The sequence below is a fragment of the Haliotis rubra genome, unplaced genomic scaffold (genome assembly GCF_003918875.1).
Source record: "Haliotis rubra isolate DU_JTF1 unplaced genomic scaffold, ASM391887v1 Scf267, whole genome shotgun sequence".
Lineage (NCBI taxonomy): Eukaryota > Metazoa > Mollusca > Gastropoda > Lepetellida > Haliotidae > Haliotis > Haliotis rubra.
This window is the reverse complement of record NW_025766747.1, coordinates 390254-416411: the sequence shown is the minus strand read 5'-3', so window position 1 is coordinate 416411 and position 26158 is coordinate 390254. Positions and strand designations below refer to the sequence as shown.

Here is a 26158-nt window from a genome sequence, read left to right as displayed (position 1 = left end):
CACTAGGGAGCCTGAGATAACCACAACCTGACCATAAACTATATCGGGGTATGGATCCACTAGGGAGTCTTAGATATCCACAACCTGACCATAGATTATATCGGGGTATGGAGCCACTAGGGAGTTTTAGATATCCACAACCTGACCATTGATTATATCGGGTTATGGAGCCACAAGGGAGCCTGAGATGTCCACAACCTGACCATAGATTGTATCGGCGTATGGAGCCACTAGGGAGCCTGAGATATCCACAACCTGACCATAGATTATATCAGGGTAGGGAGTCACTAGGGAGTCTTAGATATCCACAACCTGACCATAAATTATATCCGGATATGGAGCCACTAGGGAGTCTTAGATATCCACAACCTGACCATGGATTATATCGGGGTATGGAGCCACTAGGGAGTTTAGATATCCACAACCTGACCATTGAATATATCGGGGTATGGAGCCACTAGGGAGTTTAGATATCCACAACCTGACCATAGATTATATCGGGGTAGGGAGCCACTAGGGAGTTTAGATATGCACAACCTGACCATTTATTATATCAGGGTATGGAGTCACTAGGGAGCCTGAGATATCCACAACCTGACCATAGATTATATCAGGGTAGGGAGTCACTAGGGAGTCTTAGATATCCACAACCTGACCATAGATTATATCGGGGTATGGAGTCACTAGGGAGCCTGAGATATCCACAACCTGACCATAGATTATATCAGGGTAGGGAGTCACTAGGGAGTCTTAGATATCCACAATCTGACCATAGATTATATCGGGGTATGGAGACACTAGGGAGTTTAGATATCCACAACCTGACCATTGATTATATCGGGGTATGGAGCCACTAGGGAGTTTTAGATATCCACAACCTGACCATAGATTATATCGGGTTATGGAGCCACTAGGGAGTTTTAGATATCCACAACCTGACCATTGATTATATCGGGGTATAGAGCCACTAGGGAGCTTGAGATATCCACAATCTGACCATAGATTATATCGGGGTATGGAGTCACTAGGGAGCCTGAGATATCCACAACCTGACCATAGAATATATCAGGGTATGGAGTCACTAGGGAGCCTGAGATATCCACAACCTGACCATTGATTATATCAGGGTATGGAGCCACTAGGGAGTCTGAGATATCCACAACCTGACCTTACATTATATCGGGGTATGGAGCCACTAGGAGCCTTAGATATCCACAACCTGACCATTCAGGATATGGAGATTATATCCAAACCTGTCCATAGATTATATCGGGGTATGGAGCCACTAGGGAGCCTTAGATATCCACAACCTGACCATTGATTATATCGGGGTATGGAGCCACTAGGGAGCCTGAGATATCCACAACCTGACCATAGATTATATCGGGGTATGGAGCCACTAGGGAGCTTTAGATATCCACAACCTGACCATAGATTATATCGGGGGTCATGGAGCCACTAGGAGATTCTTAGATATTCACCACAACCTGACCATAGATTATATCGGGGTATGGAGCCACTAGGGAGCCTTAGATATCCACAACCTGACCATTGATTATATCGGGGGTATGGAGCCACTAGGTATGGAGAGCCTGAGATATCCACAACCTGACCATAGATTATATGGGGTATGGAGCCACTAGGGAGCCTGAGATATCCACAACCTGACCATAGATTATATCGGGGGATATGGAGCCACTAGGGAGTCTAATAGATATCCACAACCTGACCATAGATTATATCGGGTATGGAGCCACTTGGGAGCCTTAGATATCCACAACCTGACCATAGATTATATCGGGTATGGAGCCACTAGGGAGTTTTAGATATCCACAGCCTGACCATAGATTATATCGGGGTATGGAGCCACTTGGGAGCCTAAGATATCCACAATCTGACCATAAATTATATCGGGGTATGGATCCACTAGGGAGTCTTAGATATCCACAATCTGACCATAGATTATATCGGGGTATTGATCCACTAGGGAGCCTAAGATATCCACAACCTGACCATAAATTATATCGGGTTATGGATCTACTAGGGAGTCTTAGATATCCACAACCTGACTATTGATTATATCGGGGTATGGAGCCACTAGGGAGCCTGAGATAACCACAACCTGACCATAAACTATATCGGGGTATGGATCCACTAGGGAGTCTTAGATATCCACAACCTGACCATAGATTATATCGGGGTATGGAGCCACTAGGGAGTTTTAGATATCCACAACCTGACCATTGATTATGTCGGGTTATGGAGCCACAAGGGAGCCTGAGATGTCCACAACCTGACCATAGATTGTATCGGCGTATGGAGCCACTAGGGAGCCTGAGATATCCACAACCTGACCATAGATTATATCAGGGTAGGGAGTCACTAGGGAGTCTTAGATATCCACAACCTGACCATAAATTATATCGGATATGGAGCCACTAGGAGTCTTAGATATCCACAACCTGACCATAGATTATATCGGGGTATGGAGCCACTAGGAGTTTAGATATCCACAACCTGACCATTGAATATATCGGGTATGGAGCCACTAGGGAGTTTAGATATCCACAATCTGACCATAGATTATATCGGGTATTGATCCACTAGGGAGCCTAAGATATCCACAACCTGACCATAAATTATATCGGGTTATGGATCTACTAGGAGTCTTAGATATCCACAACCTGACCATTGATTATATCGGGTATGGAGCCACTAGGGAGCCTGAGATAACCACAACCTGACCATAAACTATATCGGGTATGGATCCACTAGGAGTCTTAGATATCCACAACCTGACCATAGATTATATCGGGTATGGAGCCACTAGGAGTTTTAGATATCCACAACCTGACCATTGATTATGTCGGGTTATGGAGCCACAAAGGGAGCCTGAGATGTCCACAACCTGACCATAGATTGTATCGGCGTATGGAGCCACTAGGGAGCCTGAGATATCCACAACCTGACCATAGATTATATCAGGGTAGGGAGTCACTAGGGAGTCTTAGATATCCACAACCTGACCATAAATTATATCCGGATATGGAGCCACTAGGGAGTCTTAGATATCCACAACCTGACCATGGAATATATCGGGGTATGGAGCCACTAGGGAGTTTAGATATCCACAACCTGACCATTGAATATATCGGGGTATGGAGCCACTAGGGAGTTTAGATATCCACAACCTGACCATAGATTATATCGGGGTAGGGAGCCACTAGGGAGTTTAGATATGCACAACCTGACCATTTATTATATCAGGGTATGGAGTCACTAGGGAGCCTGAGATATCCACAACCTGACCATAGATTATATCAGGGTAGGGAGTCACTAGGGAGTCTTAGATATCCACAACCTGACCATAGATTATATCGGGGTATGGAGTCACTAGGGAGCCTGAGATATCCACAACCTGACCATAGATTATATCAGGGTAGGGAGTCACTAGGGAGTCTTAGATATCCACAATCTGACCATAGATTATATCGGGGTATGGAGACACTATGGAGTTTTAGATATCCACAACCTGACCATTATTATTTTATTATAGGATATTTATATAGCGCACATATTCACGCACTAGTGCATGCTCAAGGAGCTGGTATTTGATTATATCGGGGTATAGAGCCACTAGGGAGTTTTAGATATCCACAACCTGACCATTGATTATATCAGGGTATGGAGTCACTAGGGAGCCTGAGATATCCACAACCTGACCATAGATTGTATCGGCGTATGGAGCCACTAGGGAGCCTGAGATATCCACAACCTGACCATAGATTATATCAGGGTAGGGAGTCACTAGGGAGTCTTAGATATCGACAACCTGACCATAAATTATATCCGGATATGGAGCCACTAGGGAGTCTTAGATATCCACAACCTGACCATAGATTATATCGGGGTATGGAGCCACTAGGGAGTTTAGATATCCACAACCTGACCATTGAATATATCGGGGTATGGAGCCACTAGGGAGTTTAGATATCCACAACCTGACCATAGATTATATCGGGGTAGGGAGCCACTAGGGAGTTTAGATATGCACAACCTGACCATTGATTATATCAGGGTATGGAGTCACTAGTGAGCCTGAGATATCCACAACCTGACCATAGATTATATCAGGGTAGGGAGTCACTAGGGAGTCTTAGATATCCACAACCTGACCATAGATTATATCGGGGTATGGAGTCACTAGGGAGCCTGAGATATCCACAACCTGACCATAGATTATATCAGGGTAGGGAGTCACTAGGGAGTCTTAGATATCCACAATCTGACCATAGATTATATCGGGGTATGGAGACACTATGGAGTTTTAGATATCCACAACCTGACCATTATTATTTTATTATAGGATATTTATATAGCGCACATATTCACGCACTAGTGCATGCTCAAGGCTGGTATTTGATTATATCGGGGTATAGAGCCACTAGGGAGTTTTAGATATCCACAACCTGACCATTGATTATATCGGGGTATGGAGTCACTAGGGAGCCTGAGATATCCACAACCTGACCATAGATTATATCGGGGTATGGAGCCACTAGGGAGTTTAGATATCCACAACCTGACCATTGATTATATCGGGGTATGGAGCCACTAGGGAGCCTGAGATAACCACAACCTGACCATAAACTATATCGGGGTATGGATCCACTAGGGAGTCTTAGATATCCACAACCTGACCATAGATTATATCGGGGTATGGAGCCACTAGGGAGTTTTAGATATCCGCAACCTGACCATTGATTATGTCGGGTTATGGAGCCACAAGGGAGCCTGACATGTCCACAACCTGACCATAGATTGTATCGGAGTATGGAGCCACTAGGGAGCCTGAGATATCCACAACCTGACCATAGATTATATCAGGGTAGGGAGTCACTAGGGAGTCTTGGATATCCACAACCTGACCATAAATTATATCCGGATATGGAGCCACTAGGGAGTCTTAGATATCCACAACCTGACCATAGATTATATCGGGGTATGGAGCCACTAGGGAGTTTAGATATCCACAACCTGACCATTGAATATATCGGGGTATGGAGCCACTAGGGAGTTTAGATATCCACAACCTGACCATAGATTATATCGGGGTAGGGAGCCACTAGGGAGTTTAGATATGCACAACCTGACCATTGATTATATCAGGGTATGGAGTCACTAGTGAGCCTGAGATATCCACAACCTGACCATAGATTATATCAGGGTAGGGAGTCACTAGGGAGTCTTAGATATCCACAACCTGACCATAGATTATATCAGGGTATGGAGTCACTAGGGAGCCTGAGATATCCACAACCTGACCATAGATTATATCAGGGTAGGGAGTCACTAGGGAGTCTTAGATATCCCCAACCTGACCATAGATTATATCGGGGTATGGAGACACTATGGAGTTTTAGATATCCACAACCTGACCATTATTATTTTATTATAGGATATTTATATAGCGCACATATTCACGCACTAGTGCATGCTCAAGGAGCTGGTATTTGATTATATCGGGGTATAGAGCCACTAGGGAGTTTTAGATATCCACAACCTGACCATTGATTATATCGGGGTATGGAGTCACTAGGGAGCCTGAGATATCCACAACCTGACCATAGATTATATCGGGGTATGGAGCCACTAGGGAGCCTGAGATATCCACAACCTGACCATTGATTATATCGGGGTATGGAGTCACTAGGGAGTCTTAGATATCCACAACCTGACCATAGAATATATCAGGATATGGAGCCACTAAGGAGTCTAAAGTCCATAGATATCCACAACCTGGAGCCATAGATTATATCAACCCTGATGGAGCCATTTTGGAGTTTGGAGATATCCACAACCTGACCATAGATTATATCAGGTATGGAGCCACTAAGGGCCTGGGATATCCACAACCTGACCATAGATTATATCGGGGTATGACCATTGATTATATGGGAGCCACTAGGGGAGGAGTTTACAATATCACAACCTGACCATTGATTATATCAGGGTATGGAGTCACTAGGGGAGCCTGAGATATCCACAACCTGACCATAAATTATATCAGGGTATGGATTCACTAGGAGTCTTAGATATCCACAACCTGACCATAGATTATATCGGGGGTATGGAGCCACTAGGGAGCCTGAGATATCCACAACCTGACCATAAATTATATCAGGGTATGGAGTCACTAGGGGAGTCTTAGATATCCACAACCTGACCATTATTATATCGGGTATGGAGCCACTAGGGAGCCTTAGATATCCACAACCTGACCATAAATTATATCGGGTATGGATCCACTTGGGAGCTTAGATATCCACAACCCTGACCATAGATTATAGTGCATGGATCCTCAAGACCTAAGGTATCTGACCATTGATTATATCGGGTATAGAGCCACTAGGGAGTTTTAGATATCCACAACCTGACCATTGATTATATCGGGGTATGGAGTCACTAGGGAGCCTGAGATATCCACAACCTGACCATAGATTATATCGGGGTATGGAGCCACTAGGGAGTTTAGATATCCACAACCTGACCATTGATTATATATCGGGTATGGAGCCACTAGGGAGCCTGAGATAACCACAACCTGACCATAAACTATATCAGGGTATGGATCCACTAGGGAGTCTTAGATATCCACAACCTGACCATAGATTATATCGGGGTATGGAGCCACTAGGGAGTTTTTAGATATCCACAACCTGACCATTGATTATGTCGGGTTATGGAGCCACAAGGAGCCTGAGATGTCCACAACCTGACCATAGATTGTATCGGGCGTATGGAGCCACTAGGAGCCTGAGATATCCACAACCTGACCATAGATTATATCAGGGTAGGGAGTCACTAGGAGTCTTAGATATCCACAACCTGACCATAAATTATATCCGGATATGGAGCCACTAGGGAGTCTTAGATATCCACAACCTGACCATAGATTATATATCCCATATAGGGGGTATGGAGCCACTAGGGAGTTTAGATATCCACAACCTGACCATTGAATATATCGGGTATGGAGCCACTAGGGAGTTTAGATATCCACAACCTGACCATAGATTATATCGGGTAGGGAGCCACTAGGGAGTTTAGATATGCACAACCTGACCATTGATTATATCATTATATCAAATTGTATGGAGTCACTAGTGAGCCTGAGATATCCACAACCTGACCATAGATTATATCAGGGTAGGGAGTCACTAGGGAGTCTTAGATATCCACAACCTGACCATAGATTATATCAGGGTATGGAGTCACTAGGGAGCCTGAGATATCCACAACCTGACCATAGATTATATCAGGGTAGGGAGTCACTAGGGAGTCTTAGATATCCCCAACCTGACCATAGATTATATCAGGGTATGGAGACACTTGGGAGTTTTAGATATCCACAACCTGACCATTATTATTTTATTATAGGATATTTATATAGAGCACATATTCACGCACTAGTGCATGCTCAAGGCGCTGGTATTTGATTATATCGGGGTATAGAGCCACTAGGGAGTTTTAGATATCCACAACCTGACCATTGATTATATCGGGGTATGGAGTCACTAGGGAGCCTGAGATATCCACAACCTGACCATAGATTATATCGGGGTATGGAGCCACTAGGGAGTTTAGATATCCACAACCTGACCATTGATTATATCGGGGTATGGAGTCACTAGGGAGCCTGAGATATCCACAACCTGACCATAGAATATATCAGGATATGGAGCCACTAAGGAGTCTAAACCTGTCCATAGATTATGTCGGGGTATGGAGCCACTTGGGAGCCTTGGATATCCACAACCTGACCATAGATTATTTTGGGGTATGGAGCAACTAAAAAGTTTCAACCTGCCCATAGATTACATCAGGTATGGAGCCACTAAGGAGCCTGGGATATCCACAACCTGACCATAGATTATATCGGGGTATGGAGCCACTAAGGAGTTTTAAATATCCACAACCTGACCATTGATTATATCGGGATATGGAGTCACTAGGGAGCCTGAGATATCCACAATCTGACCATAAATTATATCGGGGTATGGATTCACTAGGGAGTCTTAGATATCCTCAACCTGACCATAGATTATATTGGGGTATGGAACCACTAGGGAGCCTGAGATATCCACAATCTGACCATAAATTATATCGGGGTATGGATCCACTAGGGAGTCTTAGATATCCACAACCAGACCATAGATTTTATCAGGGTATGGAGCCACTAGGTAGCCTGAGATATCCACAACCTGACCATAAATTATATCGGGGTATGGATCCACTAGGGAGTTTTAGATATCCACAACCTGACCATAGATTATATCGGGGTATGGAGCCTCTTGGGAGCCTAAGATATCCACAATCTGACCATAAATTATATCGGGTATGGATCCACTAGGGAGTCTTAGATATCCACAATCTGACCATAAATTATATCGGGTATTGATCCACTAAGGAGTCTAAGATATCCACAACCTGACCATAAATTATATCGGGTTATGGATCTACTAGGGAGTCTTAGATATCCACAACCTGACCATTGATTATATCGGGGTATGGAGCCACTAGGGAGCCTGAGATAACCACAACCTGACCATAAACTATATCGGGGTATGGATCCACTAGGGAGTCTTAGATATCCACAACCTGACCATAGATTATATCAGGGTATGGAGCCACTAGGGAGTTTTAGATATCCACAACCTCAGCATTGATTATATCGGGGTATAGAGCCACTAGGGAGCCTGAGATATCCACAATCTGACCATTGATTATATCGGGGTATGGAGCCACTAGGGAGCCCGAGATATCCAGAACCTGACCATAGATTATATCAGGGTATGGAGCCACTAGGAAGTCTTAGATATCCACAACCTGACCATAAATTATATCGGGGTATGGAGCCACTAGGGAGTTAACTTATCCACAACCTGACCATAGATTATATCGGGGTATGGAGTCACTAGGGAGCCTGAGATATCCACAATCTGACCATAGAATATATCAGGATATGGAGCCACTAGGGAGTCTTAAATATCCACAACCAGACCATAGATTTTATCAGGGTATGGAGCCACTTGGTAGCCTGAGATATCCACAACCTGACCATAAATTATATCGGGGTATGGATCCACTAGGGAGTTTTAGATATCCACAACCTGACCATAGATTATATCGGGGTATGGAGCCACTTGGGAGCCTAAGATATTCACAATCTGACCATAAATTATATCGGGGTATGGATCCACTAAGGAGTCTTAGATATCCACAATATGACCATAAATTATATCGGGGTATTGATCCACTAGGGAGCCTGAGATATCCACAACCTGACCATAGAATATATCAGGATATGGAGCCACTAAGGAGTCTAAACCTGTCCATAGATTATGTCGGGGTATGGAGCCACTTGGGAGCCTTGGATATCCACAACCTGACCATAGATTATTTTGGGGTATGGAGCCACTAAAAAGTTTCAACCTGCCCATAGATTACATCAGGTATGGAGCCACTAAGGAGCCTGGGATATCCACAACCTGACCATAGATTATATCGGGGTATGGAGCCACTAAGGAGTTTAAAATATCCACAACCTGACCATTGATTATATCGGGATATGGAGTCACTAGGGAGCCTGAGATATCCACAATCTGACCATAAATTATATCGGGGTATGGATTCACTAGGAGTCTTAGATATCCTCAACCTGACCATAGATTATATTGGGGTATGGAACCACTAGGAGCCTGAGATATCCACAATCTGACCATAAATTATCGGGGTATGGATCCACTAGGGAGTCTTAGATATCCACAACCAGACCATAGATTTTATCAGGGTATGGAGCCACTAGGTAGCCTGAGATATCCACAACCTGACCATAAATTATATCGGGGTATGGATCCACTAGGGAGTTTTAGATATCCACAACCTGACCATAGATTATATCGGGGTATGGAGCCTCTTGGGAGCCTAAGATATCCACAATCTGACCATAAATTATATCGGGGTATGGATCCACTAGGGAGTCTTAGATATCCACAATCTGACCATAAATTATATCGGGGTATTGATCCACTAGGGAGCCTAAGATATCCACAACCTGACCATAAATTATATCGGGTTATGGATCTACTAGGGAGTCTTAGATATCCACAACCTGACCATTGATTATATCGGGGTATGGAGCCACTAGGGAGCCTGAGATAACCACAACCTGACCATAAACTATATCGGGGTATGGATCCACTAGGGAGTCTTAGATATCCACAACCTGACCATAGATTATATCAGGGTATGGAGCCACTAGGGAGTTTTAGATATCCACAACCTCACCATTGATTATATCGGGGTATAGAGCCACTAGGGAGCCTGAGATATCCACAATCTGACCATTGATTATATCGGGGTATGGAGCCACTAGGGAGCCCGAGATATCCAGAACCTGACCATAGATTATATCAGGGTATGGAGCCACTAGGAAGTCTTAGATATCCACAACCTGACCATAAATTATATCGGGGTATGGAGCCACTAGGGAGTTTAGATATCCACAACCTGACCATAGATTATATCGGGGTATGGAGTCACTAGGAGCCTGAGATATCCACAATCTGACCATAGAATATATCAGGATATGGAGCCACTAGGGAGTCTTAAATATCCACAACCAGACCATAGATTTTATCAGGGTATGGAGCCACTTGGTAGCCTGAGATATCCACAACCTGACCATAAATTATATCGGGTATGGATCCACTAGGAGTTTTAGATATCCACAACCTGACCATAGATTATATGGGGTATGGAGCCACTTGGGAGCCTAAGATATTCACAATCTGACCATAAATTATATCGGGGTATGGATCCACTAAGGAGTCTTAGATATCCACAATATGACCATAAATTATATCGGGGTATTGATCCACTAGGGAGCCTGAGATATCCACAACCTGACCATAGAATATATCAGGATATGGAGCCACTAAGGAGTCTAAACCTGTCCATAGATTATGTCGAGGTATGGAGCCACTTGGGAGCCTTGGATATCCACAACCTGACCATAGATTATTTTGGGGTATGGAGCCACTAAAAAGTTTCAACCTGCCCATAGATTACATCAGGTATGGAGCCACTAAGGAGCCTGGGATATCCACAACCTGACCATAGATTATATCGGGGTATGGAGCCACTAAGGAGTTTTAAATATCCACAACCTGACCATTGATTATATCGGGATATGGAGTCACTAGGGAGCCTGAGATATCCACAATCTGACCATAAATTATATCGGGGTATGGATTCACTAGGGAGTCTTAGATATCCTCAACCTGACCATAGATTATATTGGGGTATGGAACCACTAGGGAGCCTGAGATATCCACAATCTGACCATAAATTATATCGGGGTATGGATCCACTAGGGAGTCTTAGATATCCACAACCAGACCATAGATTTTATCAGGGTATGGAGCCACTAGGTAGCCTGAGATATCCACAACCTGACCATAAATTATATCGGGGTATGGATCCACTAGGGAGTTTTAGATATCCACAACCTGACCATAGATTATATCGGGGTATGGAGCCTCTTGGGAGCCTAAGATATCCACAATCTGACCATAAATTATATCGGGGTATGGATCCACTAGGGAGTCTTAGATATCCACAATCTGACCATAAATTATATCGGGGTATTGATCCACTAGGGAGCCTAAGATATCCACAACCTGACCATAAATTATATCGGGTTATGGATCTACTAGGGAGTCTTAGATATCCACAACCTGACCATTGATTATATCGGGGTATGGAGCCACTAGGGAGCCTGAGATAACCACAACCTGACCATAAACTATATCGGGGTATGGATCCACTAGGGAGTCTTAGATATCCCCAACCTGACCATAGATTATATCAGGGTATGGAGCCACTAGGGAGTTTTAGATATCCACAACCTCACCATTGATTATATCGGGGTATAGAGCCACTAGGGAGCCTGAGATATCCACAATCTGACCATTGATTATATCGGGGTATGGAGCCACTAGGGAGCCCGAGATATCCAGAACCTGACCATAGATTATATCAGGGTATGGAGCCACTAGGAGTCTTAGATATCCACAACCTGACCATAAATTATATCGGGGTATGGAGCCACTAGGGAGTTTAGATATCCACAACCTGACCATAGATTATATCGGGGTATGGAGTCACTAGGGAGCCTGAGATATCCACAATCTGACCATAGAATATATCAGGATATGGAGCCACTAGGGAGTCTTAAATATCCACAACCAGACCATAGATTTTATCAGGGTATGGAGCCACTTGGTAGCCTGAGATATCCACAACCTGACCATAAATTATATCGGGGTATGGATCCACTAGGGAGTTTTAGATATCCACAACCTGACCATAGATTATATCGGGGTATGGAGCCACTTGGGAGCCTAAGATATTCACAATCTGACCATAAATTATATCGGGGTATGGATCCACTAAGGAGTCTTAGATATCCACAATATGACCATAAATTATATCGGGGTATTGATCCACTAGGGAGCCTAAGATATCCACAACCTGACCATAAATTATATCGGGTTATGGATCTACTAGGGAGCCTGAGATATCCACAACCCGACCATAGATTATGTCGGGGTTCGGAGCCACTAGGGAGTCTTAGATATCCACAACCTGACCATTGATTATATTGGGGTATGGAGCCACCAAAAAGTTTCAACCTGTCCATAGATTACATCAGGTATGGAGCCACTAAGGAGCCTGTGATATCCACAACCTGACCATAGATTATATCGGGGTATGGAGCCACTAGGGAGTTTTGGATATCCACAACCTGACCATTGATTATATCGGGGTATGGAGCCAATAGGGAGCCTGAGATATCCACAACCTGTCCATTTATTATGTCGGGGTATGGAGCCACTAATGAGTCTCAACCTGACCATAGATTACATCGGGTATGGAGCCACTAAGGAGTCTCAACCTGACCATTGATTATGTCGTGGTATGGAGCCACTTGGGAGCCTGGGATATCCACAACCTGACCATAGATTATACTGGGGTATGGAGCCACTAAAAGGTCTCCACCTTTCCAAAGATCACGTCGGGTATGGAGCCACTAGGGAGTCTCAACCTGTCCATAGATTACATCGGGTGTGGAGCCACTAAGGTGTCTCAACCTGACCATAGATTATGTCGGGGTATGGAGCCACTTGGGAGCCTGGGATATCCACAACCTGACCATAGATTATATCGGGGTATGGAGCCACTAGGGAGTTTAGATATCCACAACCTGACCATTGATTATATCGGGGTATGGAGCCACTAGGGAGTTTTAGATATCCACAACCTGACCATAGATTATATCGGGGTATGGAGACACTAGGGAGTATTAGATATCCACAACTTGACAATAGATTATATCGGGGTATGGAGCCACTAGGGAGTTTTAGATATCCACAACCTGACCATTGATTATATCAGGGTATGGAGCCACTAGGGAGCCTGAGATAGCCACAATCTGACCATAGATTATATCGGGGTATGGATCCACTAATGAGTTTGGGATATCCACAATCTGACCATAGATTATATCGGGGTATGTAGCCATTAGGGAGTTTTGGATATCCACAACCTCACCATTGATTATATCGGGGTATGGAGACACTAGGGAGCCTGAGATATCCACAATCTGACCATAGATTATATCGGGGTATGAATCCACTAGGGAGCCCGAGATATCCTCAACCTGACCATAGATTATATCAGGGTATGGAGACACTAGGGAGTCTTAGATATCCACAGCGTGACCATAAATTATATCGGGGTATGGAGCCACTAGGGAGTTTAGATATCCACAACCTCACCCTTGATTATATCGGGGTATGGTGCCACTAGGGAGTTTTAGATATCCACAACCTGACCATAGATTATATCGGGGTATGGAGCCACTAGGGAGCCTGAGATATCCACAACCTGACCATTGATTATATCGGGGTATGGAGCCACTAGGGTGTTTTGGATATCCACAACCTGACCATAGATTATATCATGGTATGGAGCCACTAGGGAGCCTGAGATATCCACAACCTGACCATAGATTATATCGGGGTATGGAGCTACTAAGGAGTCTAAACCTGTCCATAGATTATATCGGGGTATGGAGCCACTTGGGAGCCTTGGATATCCGCAACCTGACCATAGATTATATTGGGGTATGGAACCACTAAGGAGTCTCAACCTGTCCATAGATTACATCAGGTATGGAACCACTAAGGAGCCTGGGATATCCACAACCTGACCATAGATTATATCGGGGTATGGAGCCACTAGGGAGTTTTGGATATCCACAACCTGACCATAGATTATATCGGGGTATAGATCCACTAGGGAGCCTTAGATATCCACAACCTGACCATAGATTATATCGGGGTATGGAGCCACTAGGGAGCCTGAGATATCCACAATCTGACCTTAAATTATATCGGGGTATGGATCCACTAGGGAGTCTTAGATATCCACAACCTGACCATTGATTATATCAGGGTATGGATCCACTAGGGAGCCTAAGATATCCACAACCTGACCATAAATTATATCGGGGTATGGATCTACTAGGGAGTCTTAAATATCCACAACCTGACCATTGATTATATCGGGGTATGGAGCCACTAGGGAGCCTGAGATAACCACAATCTGACCATAGATTATATCGGGGTATGGATCCACTAGGGAGTCTTAGATATCCACACTCTGACCATAGATTATATCGGGGTATGGAGCCACTAGGGAGTTTTAGATATCCACAACCTGACCATTGATTATGTCGGGTTATGGAACCACAAGGGAGCCTGAGATGTCCACAACCTGACCATAGATTGTATCGGCGTATGGAGCCACTAGAGGGCCTGAGATATCCACAACCTGACCATAGAGGAGCCACTAAGGTGTCTCAACCTGACCATAGATTATGTCGGGGTATGGAGCCACTAGGGAGCCTGGGATATCCAAAACCTGACCATAGATTATATTGGAGTATGGAGCCACTTAAAGGTCTCAACCTGTCCAAAGATCACATCGGGTATTGAGCCACTCAGGAGTCTCAACTTGACCATAGATGACATCTGGTATGGAGCCACTCACTTAGGGAGCCTGGGATATCCCCAACCTCACCATAGATTACATCGGGGTATGGAGCCACTTAGATATCCACAACCAGACCATAGATTTTATCAGGGTATAGAACCACTGGGGTTTCTTAGAGCCTATTCGATTGTGCTAAACCGGTTTTGGTTTCTGGAAAACCATGCACTCGTTTATGTCGAAACCTAAAACTGGGTTCTGAAACTTCAAAACCATCTCAGAGGCAGGTTTCACAGTTTCGGTTTCGTGTTCTCTCACAACAAACATGGCGGAAAAGACCTTGGTGGCAAAATAGAGCAGCAGTTTCTCTAACCAAAATAATGATAAAAATCAACTGAGAACTGAAAATATTATTTAAAACCCCAGTCTATTGAACATGACTATTTTATGTAACTTGTATACATATAATTACTTGTAACAGTATAATTACATATACGCAAATATTTACTTCCAAAAGCATCTCATCTCTTTATTATTTGTTAATTCCCTGATAAAATGACCAAAAATATTACCTTTGGCAATGCTGTCATTCAATTCGTTCCTCATATATACTCAGCAGCAAAATAAAATGTCAGTACGAATTCAAAATCAGAGAGGCACTGCAATCAAATCATTACAGAAATGGACATAATAAGCAGATCAAAAACATTATTTTTCCTTATCCTGACTAATGCTATTTTGCTTGTCTTCTTCTCCTTGCGAACGTTAGTGGAACACTTGAATCCCCTTTTTGAAGTCCCTTAAAAAAAGCAGACGTAAAATCACTACTCACCAAGAGTTATCTCCCTTCCCAGTTTTGGCGGGAAACGGCGCCACTCGTCTCCCAGCTCCTCACTCTCTCCTTCTTCGCTCTAGTGGACGGTTGGGAGAGCACCTGGGTCTCCTACACGGCACTATATCCTTTTCTAACTTAGATATTACCCTCTAAATTACCTGTATAAGGTTTCAGGCAGTATCCTTCTACAATATGCTTTGAAATTTATTATCAATTTTGACTGTTTATTCATGTTTTTACGTGATTGTTCAGTTTGTTTACATTTCATGATAACCTGTTTTCGTTGCAAATTTAGGTTCTCTGCTGCAGACCCGCATTTATTGTGCCCCAGTTGCACAACAACATGTACTTCCAGCTCTCGCTGTAATATTTGTCAGCATTTAACAGATTTTGATTTTAATAATTATCAATTTTCTCTGCTTAGACGCGTGCTAAGGATAAATCCAGATGGCTGTTGCAAGTCATGGCCAAACCGGCTGAGTCTTTAAGGAACCGTTTGTTATTGTCAGGACGAGATGCTTCCTTCCAGTGATCTCCGAGGCGTCTTAGGAAGATGGGCATGGGATAGAGTCCGCCATTACCTTGAGAAAGAGATCGTCTACTTGGACAACTCCTCAGCCCATACTAAGAAGAAGAGACCATCATCTTCTCAGAAGAAGCCTTCTGCAGTTAAGCCTTCATCGAAGTCTTCCGGGGCTCATCACAGAATCTGAGGACCTTTTGTACTGAGATCGTCCCGATTGATGAAATAGGCATATATGACGAACCTCCTATCCTCATCCCAGAGGTATTGCCTAAAAGAAGACGAAAGCCTCAGCTACGGTAACGTGGACCAGCAACCTTATCTACGCGAGGCGTCCGAGATACCTTTATGGCGCAGACATCAAGGACCCATGAGGCACAGTGATCCTTGGAACATATCGCTACCCTCTCAGATCGGCGATAGACCGTCACTATAGTCGAGCCGCAGACGTTCAATGAAGGACCTTCATGCAGCAATTTCTCCCAACAGATGATGGACCTGATGGAGGAAGCGGTTCGCAGGCTCCACGAGGAGGAAAGGACCTTGCATGATGGACAGCCAGGTGGCTCTCATGCTCAAGTCATCAACCTCCTCGCAGATCTCCGCGCAGATCTTCATGCACGAGGAGGACACTCACGATATTCAACTGGACATGATAAAGAGGACGATGGCGGAATCATATTTTCTGATTCAGAGATAAAATATTGGATGGCTAACGGACTGGACCTGGCTTCACCCTCTAAGGAGGAGAATGAAGCACTCACGTACCTATTGACGGATGATGATGTGGACACCATCACCCTACCTCCAATTGACCCTGTCTCGGACGTACCTGAGCACCTTGATGCAGCCTTCAGGAAGGCAACAAAGTTCCAGGCCCCAAGTATTCCGCAGTTCAACGCAAAGAAGTTCTCACTACATAATATGGACCCCTTCATGAAGGCACCAGAGATAGATGAGAACTATAAAATCATCAACGACTCGGACCAAATCTTATAAGATTGATGACAAAAAGCTGGCACAGATAGACACTATGACCAGGCGGACCTTCTTCGGACTTACCAGATCGAGGGCAATTAATGAGACGCTCATCTCCAAGTTCAGGAACTCAACTTCGGAGGAGGACCGGATGATCAACTCTGCCTTACTAACGCAGAAAAAGGACCACCAGTTTATGTCAGAGCATTTTGCATCCATATCAGCAGCATTGACGCTTGCCAGAAGACAGGGACTTTTGTCTTCATGCAACTGGAAGCCGAGCAGCTTTACTAAGACTCTCTACAGAGCCGTGGTCTACAACATCGGTCTTCGCGGGAGAGATTGACGAGGTTGCCAAGGAAGTCACGAAGGAATCCAGGGAGGTGATGATGATAAAGTCTATTGATACACTAGCCAGTGTCATCAGGCAGGCGTCCTAACGCTACTCCGGCAAATCTAAATTTGCAGGCATCCAAAGAGCAAGAGAAAAGAAATATGGGACCTCCAGAGGAGGAAAGGACTCTTTTCGTCGCTCATCCGGGACCTATAGAGGACGATCCGGACAAGGCAGGGCACCCAGAGGTGCCAGAGGCTCTAGACGATGAAGGACGGGTTCGGAACGACTGGAGTCTTCCACCCCCAGCCGTTCCTGTACAACCTTCCCAAGTGGGTGGACGTCTACAACGCTACTGGGAGAATTGGGGAATTCTTCAGGACCAATTTGTATCCAACATCCTGCACGCAGGATATCAAATACAACTACAAGCAGCCTCTCCATTGACGGACAGACCTCAGGGCTTCAACATCGCTGCCCATCGGATAGAGAGGCTGCGCGAAGCGGTCACATCTCTACTAGAGAAGGACGCTATAGAAGTGATAGATCAGGACCAGATCTCACCAGGGTTCTACTCCCCAGTTTTCCTTGTACCAAAGAAAAACTCCAAAGAAAAGTTCCGACTTATATACAACATGAGGACATTCAACAGAGATTATCTACGCAGACCGGCAAAATTCAGAATGATTCATCTGCCTCCATTACTACATCTCGTTCGTCCGTCGGACCATGGCCAGCATATGGCCAGCATAGATCTACAGGACGCATACTTGCGCATCCCTATACATCCGGAATCAAGGAAATACCTAAGATTCCTACTAGACAGACGACACTAACCAATGGAAAGTCCTTCCATTTGGAATATCATCGGCCCCCTGGTTGTTTACACGAGTGACGAAGCCCATCATCACATACCTACATCATCGAGGTCTACGCAGTGCATTCTACCTGGATGATGGGATTCAAGCTCATCAAGATCCCAGTCATCTCAGACTACAACTATACTTCACCATCAGGCTTCTCACTCAACTAGGGTGGCTAGTGAATCTCCTCAAGTCGGAACTAGAGCCTACACAGGACCTGCAGTTCCTAGGAATTCGGCTCATCACAACAGAAAACCGCATAGCGGTTCCAGAGGACCGTTGGCTGAAGATACAACAAATGGTATCTCAAGCTCTACTCTCTCCGTGGCCACTACGAGATTGGCAAAGCCTGTTGGGTCTCCTCACGTCAGCACAGGACATGACGCGCAGAGGGAGACTACAACTACGCCCACTACAGGTCTTCGTGAATGCCCATCTGGACGATCCGGACCCCTTCGGACTTCCGGACAGACTAAAACCATATCTACTATGGTGGACTCTGAGATCGAATGGTTGCGGAGGGACCTACTTAGCAGAGCCGAGTGCAAAACTCATCTCTACGTGGGACGCATCTCTTCAGGGATGGGGAGCGCCTCGACAACGAAGTGTCAGCTGGGAAATGGACGTTACAGGAGAAAAGTCTGCATATCAACATGCTAGAAATGAAAGCAGTCATAAACGCCATACTCTACTGGACCAGCATTCTAAAAAAATGCTCATCTGATGGTACATACGGACAACTCCACAGTGGCGTTCTACATAAACAAACAAGGATCGACAAGGTCGGCGAACCTTCTGGACCTTTTCTTTCATCTGTTCAGCATAACGGACGATCTGAACATCCACATAAAAGCATGCCACATTCCAGGAGCCAAGAATGTGATAGCAGACGCACTATCTCGTCCAACACAACCATCCCCAACAGAATGGATGCTACATCCACAGATCTTTAAACAGATCATACAACAGATGGGAGCTCCGCTCATAGACTTGTTCGCCACAAGATTCAACAATCAACTGGCAACATTCGTCTCTCCAATACCAGATCCACGAGCATGGGCAACAGATGCTCTGAGCATCTCTTGGGAAGGACTAAACGCTTACGCGTTCCCCCCTCCAGCTGTAATAACCTGCAACTGATTTTGGTCGCACCTTATTGGCCGGGGGGGGGGGGGTCCCATTCTCATACAAGAACTAGGACCTCCTCAACTGCAACTACCAGTGTGGACGAACTTGCTAGTACATCCGCACACCAAGCAAGCACATGGGAACCCCACAGTGTTCCGCCTACACGCATGGACCGTATCAAGGCTTGCTTGAATGAGAGAGGATACTCCGCCAGGGCAGCAAAAGCGGTCACGCTAGCTTTACGCAAATCAACCTGCAACTTGTATGACGACAAGTGGCAAAGTTTTGAGACCTATGCTTTGAGGAAGGGCTTCACAGCCATGAAAGCGACACACCCTCAAGTGGCGAACTGTCTTTGTCATCTAAAACAAACAAATCGGTTAAAAGGTTCAACACTCTCAACATACCTAGCGGCATTGAGCTCAGTTATCACCATGAGGACGAGTGTAAAACTGACTAAGGTACCCGAGATACTGGCCTTACTACGATCCTTCAAATTGGAGGACCAACAACAGAGATTTAAAGCTCCGGCTTGGGACCTCAATATAGTTCTACAGCATCGTACCAGTGACGCTTATGAACCATTAGATAGGACATCTTATGAGTTCTTGACACAGAAAACTCTATTCCTGATTGCCTTCGCAACAGCAGCACGGATGTCGGAAATACATGCTCTGGACTTTGAAGGGACACGATTTGATGCGCAACACAACATCGTACATATGGGACTAAGATGGGACTTTATAGCAAAGAATCAACTACCAGGTCAACCTGACAGACAGTTCCACATCCCAGCATTATCATCAGTCCTTGGGCCTCAGGATACACAGGACCTATCCTTGTGCCCAGTAAGAGCATTAAAAGTCTACCTACAAAGGTCTAGGACCAGGAGACGAAAATTCAAGTGCCTTTTCATCCCTATATCGGCAGAGACACCTACAGAGATCTCTCGCACAACGATATCAATATGGATGAGAGCTGTCATCCTAAGGGCCTATAAAGCAGCAGGACTTGATCCTCCATGAGCCTCCAATCCAAATGAAGTTAGAGCTCTGGCGTCAACACTCGCTCTACATGGAAACTGCTCCATCACTACGATAATGGAGGGCTGCTTCTGGAAATCAGACATGGTGTTTGCCAACCACTACCTGAGAGACATCGCCACCGAGGACGTCTCCTGTATTCACCAGTTCGGACCTCTTGTTGTAGCGCAACAACTGACAGTTCCACAGAGGCGCTGAGACAGTCTCTCGCCCTTTATCACGTGACTTGCAAAAGCCAACACTCTGGGGAGTTAGAGCTTTAGAGTCCATGTGCACGTCTAAGACAGACCAGCATGAGTGATAGACCCTGTACTTGTAAGGACGTACTCGTACATAAGAAGGGTCGCTTCTCCACTTGATGCATGCATCAAGAGATGGAGTTGCTCAAATCCACACATAATGTTAACAGAAGAAAGGACCAAAAGTTGACAAGTTGTGGTCCCCCCATCAGAGAAAGCTGGAAGCAAGGGCAGCAGCAACAGAACCTAGCAGTAAATTAACAGTGCTACCATGAAGTTCCCATAGGGGGGTATGCAGGACGTAAATCACCAAACTTGGAATCCAGAAGTGGCATGACCCACCACCAAATCCATGGGATTCTACAAGCAAAATAGCATGAGTCAGGATAAGGAAAAATATGTAATTTTCTGAGTAAAATTGATATTTTATACTTATCCTGACTCATGAGATCAGCCCTCCCAACCTCCCCTCAAGGCACTTTTGGATTTCCCAGCAAATCTAAGTGTCGGGCTTGAAATATGGAGAGAGTGAGGAGCTGCGAGACGGGTGGCGCCGTTTCCCGCCAAAACTGGGAAGGGAGATAACTCTTGGTGTGTAGTGATTTTACATCTGCTTTTTTGAAGGGATCTTCAAAAAGGGGTTTCAAGTGTTCCACTAACATTCGCAAGGAGAAGAAGACAAGCAAAATAGCATGAGTCAGGATAAGTATAAAATATCAATTTTACTCAGAAAATTACATTTTTTGTGTACAATATCTTGACACATCAATGAATAACTCAGCACAATTTCAAGACATTACGTGAATGTTTGCAGGTCATTCAGACCCTTGACTTCAGTAGCTAGTGTGACCACGACGAGCGGCAATAACTACAGCACAGCATCTATACATGGAGTGCACCAATCGATTGATGAAGGCCATTGGCACCTTGAACCACACTCTGAGAAAGGCCTGGCACAATAAATCGGCTGTGTTCGGCCTTGGTATGACATGATTCAGTCTCCTCTGAATTTCATCCCAAAGATGTTCAACTGGGTTTGAATCAGGACTAAGGGCTGGCCACTGCATAATGTTGACACCGTTCTGCTGAAGGAAGTCCCGTGTAGCTCTGGCAGTATGGGCCCGGGTGTTATCATGCTGGAAAATCTTGTTCCAGTGACATGCGAAATGTGGTATGACGTTGGGTCTGAGAGCTTGGTCGATGTACATAGCGCACCACTGTGATGCCGCCTCCTCTCCCTGGACCAAGGTTCCAGAACACCACAGGACCCACTCATTGGTTCAGGCCTATTCCACCCCATACCATGATGCTTGCACCTCCCCATGAGTCTCTTTCCATAACACATTGGTCTGAGTAACGCTGGCCACGTCGTAGCCATATTCTTGTTCTGCCATCTGCAGTTTATACGCAGTACCGACTCTCATCCACAGAACAGTTCTCCATTGCCTGTATCACCAGTTTTGGTGTTGTAGGGCAAACAGTAGACCCCTGTAAGGTCTACGGCAATGGAGGTTCCCGCTGTTAAGACGTCGGCGTACTGTATCAGTACTGACTGGTCTTCCGTGTGTTCCCACTGTCTGGCGTGCTGTTTCGGATGCCTGCATGAAGGGATTCTGTACATGCTGTTGTACAATATGGCGGTCTTGTCGTCGTTTGGTCACCCTTGGTCTGCCAGTACGGGGGCGATCATTTGTGGTGTTGGTGGCCCGGAAACGTTGCTGCAGCCTGTAGATGGTCCGAACATTGACCTGGGAGTGATTGGCAACGGCTTGTGCAGTGTGGCCATCTTCAAGTCTTCCTAGCGCCTGGTTCCTCTGAGCTGTGATGAGAAGGGCCATCCTGCTAACGTTGTAATGTGAATGTTTCAACCAGGTTTGGGGGTGCATTTTATAGGGCTGGTCCTTGTGAACAGCACGTGCAGCATGAGTTGCATGAAAAACATGGAGAACACTGTACCAACTCCGAGATCAGGTTGCGTTTTTGAGACCATTTCCTGGGTTCCATTCTGAGTTTGGGAAGGAATGTCTTTGCTCAGGTCAAGTTGGAGATGTTGTCAAAAATATACAATCAAAACATTAAATGAGTTTACAGTTATCCGTTTCTGCGAAGGAAAATTCCAAACTGACGTTTCTTTTGCTGCTTTGTATATAATAGCTGAGACATTTAGTTTGTATCGATTTTGAAACCGGATGGTGAAACCATCCACTCGTTTATAAAACTAGAAACTAGTTTCACTTTGAAACCATATATCCGAAACTAGACACTCGTTTATAACAGGGGAAACCAGTTTCAGAAACCAAAACCAGTTTCGCAATAATCGAACAGGCCCTAAGATATCCACAACCTGACCATATATTATATGCGGGTATGGAGCCACTAGGGAGCCTGGGACATCCAGAACCTGACCATAGATTATATCGGGGTATGGAGCCACTAGGGAGCCTGAGATATCCACAACCTGACCATATATAGATTATATTGGGGTATGGAGCCACTAGGGAGCCTGGGACATTCAGAACCTGACCATAGATTATATCGGGGTATGGAGCCACTAGGCAGCCTGAGATATCCACAACCTGACCATAGATTACATCGGGGTATGGAGCCACTAGGGAATCCACAACCTGACCATATATAGATTATATCGGGGTATGGAGCCACTAGGGAGTTTAGATATCCACAACCTGACCACAGATTACATCTGGGTATGGATCCACTAAGGAGCCTGAGATATCCACCACATGTCCATAGATAGTATATATCGGGGTATGGAGCCACTAGGGAGTTTAGATATCCACAACCTGACCACAGATTACATCTGGGTATGGATCCACTAAGGAGCCTGAGATATCCACCACATGTCCATAGATTACATTGGGGTATGGAGCTACTAAGGAAACAGGCATATCCATTGGGTTTGAATAATGGTGATCCTATTCAGATGCATTAAGTATCAAATGCTCTCTTAATGAATGGTTCTACTGCAGGTATGGAATGAACGAGCTTGTAACACCACATACATTAAGGTAAGTACCACGTGTCACAGTAACCTTTGATACTGGGTTTATTCATGAACGCCTACAATAACCAGTGTCCGATACTGAAGCTATTAATGCAAAGGTATAATGATACTACTTTGGATACCTTCCGCTTTTGTGACTTCAAGTTAAACTTACAAAATGGCTTATCAAACTATATTGCCTCTTCCTCATACAAACATAGAACCTTAATGAAAGTGTATTGTAGATGTTTTCTCAAATTTAATCAAGTCATATCAATTCAGCATAAACAAATGTCCATTTCAAAGCATATGCCTTCTAACCATAACAAATAGGAGACATTCTGATCTTTTCATAAGAAAACCTGGACTCCCTAAATTGTTAAAGGTCACATGCAACGTAAAACACAACTTTGCAGATTCTGATACCTTTCGGTATGGATTTACCGAAACAAATCGTCAAAAATGCAAATTCAACTTATAAAGTTGAAAAATAACGCGATGAAAAAAACCGTGCGAAATCTTAGTTCAAACGATTCACTAATTTTCCCCTGACTTTTCGGGAACGCTGGTTTCAACAGCTGGACTAAGCTCATAGCACGTGCGCAGTGAAATAGGTTCGCGCAGCTTGGAAGCGGGTTGTCCGGTGAATACTCGGTGAAGGCTTTGGTGTGAGCTATTTTTCTAATGTTTTGTTGATATCTCACAGGCGGAGCCTGTTATGACAGTAAATTAACTGTTTATATAATTTCATTTATCTATTTCACCACACGTTCTGCTTACCGAGTCACTTTCTCAGTTCGATACTTAAAAGCAATGTCATTATTTAGCGTTGACAGAATTTCTTACTGTGATATAGATATGTCGTTGTCACAGACAAAACTCAATGTCTTGTTTTATTGACACCTGTGTGTCTGCCTGCCTGTCTGCTAATGACAATATTCAATACACAGCTGCTATCACTGACCACATGCAATTTGAACTTAACACCTATCGGGCTATACACCATAAACAAAACGCATTGATTTATGGCCCGAGTTCGGTCTCTGTCACATTATGTAATTACACAGACAGGCAGGTGTGATACTTGTACACATGACATGTTATGATGTCTGTTGATTGCAAAATGTTATACACAAAAAATGAGCATGTATTTACAAAACCCAACATCTCTATATATACACACACAATGAGCCGTGACGGCATCTGCAAATGAACCAGCCGTTACACTTGAGTGCACACCCACCCGCTCTGACTGGGTTTGGTATCCCGGCTGCTTGTTTCTTGGGAAGTAAACCCAAGTACACAATATTGCACTTTTGATTTGCGATTGTACGCTTATAATTTTGTTTATATGTTTTTTCATAACCAGCAATGTATATTATATGTCATGAATAAGTGATAATTGTGTTTTAATTATGTTTGATTTTTTGGTTGCATGTGACCTTTAAGGAAGTTACCTTAAAAAAGAACTTTTGGGGCCCCACACAAAGCTTAGACTTAAAAGTTGTATGTCTACGCAATGTCATGATATGTTATTTGTTTACCAGAGGTTGAGACAGGAACTTGATGTACATGGGTTCTCCCATGTGGGTATTGTGGCAGGAGACAATGGAGCGTGGGGCATAGAGAATGACATCCTAAAAGATCCAGATCTGGCCTCGGCTGTGGACGTTATTGGGTAAAACTCTGATGGTCCTTCTGACAGGACACATGTTTCATAAACTGAGCTGCTAGTAGCTGCCATGTATTGATGAGGTGGAGACAGCCGTTGTGTACGTGAAGCAGCTTGTCCTGTGTTCCTCATCCATAACATCATGCATCAATATACACCACACGATGGAACAGTATTTCCCAAATTTACTTACGTTAGGAAATATACGTTTCATCCGGCAGACATATTAACAATGTTGAAATATAACTATCATCTGGCTGTCGGATTTACACACGTTTAAAGTAGAGCTGTGTATGGTGGCCTAAGTGGCGAGCCGATATATTTTACATTGAATTGTTTGTGAAAGCATTGGTGTAGAAACACAACTTCCCAAGGGAAACTTCAGTTTCAAATTTATTTATATTAGATCAAGGTATACTGAT

At 44.4% G+C, this 26158-nt stretch overlaps 1 protein-coding gene across 5 annotated transcripts in view; it reads left to right on the top strand.

Moving 5' to 3' along the window:
* LOC124280395 (galactocerebrosidase-like) overlaps positions 1-26158 on the top strand; it is a 65779-nt gene that overhangs the window by 23044 nt on the left and 16577 nt on the right. For 4 of the 5 annotated variants that reach the window (XM_046716300.1, XM_046716298.1, XM_046716302.1 and 1 more), the window contains 2 exons: positions 24051-24089; positions 25612-25742. In XM_046716300.1, coding sequence (XP_046572256.1) covers positions 24051-24089; positions 25612-25742 — 170 coding nt within the window. Of the gene's footprint in view, positions 1-12185; positions 12220-24050; positions 24090-25611; positions 25743-26158 lie in introns of all 5 variants that reach the window. The other variant, XM_046716301.1, reaches the window with a different exon arrangement.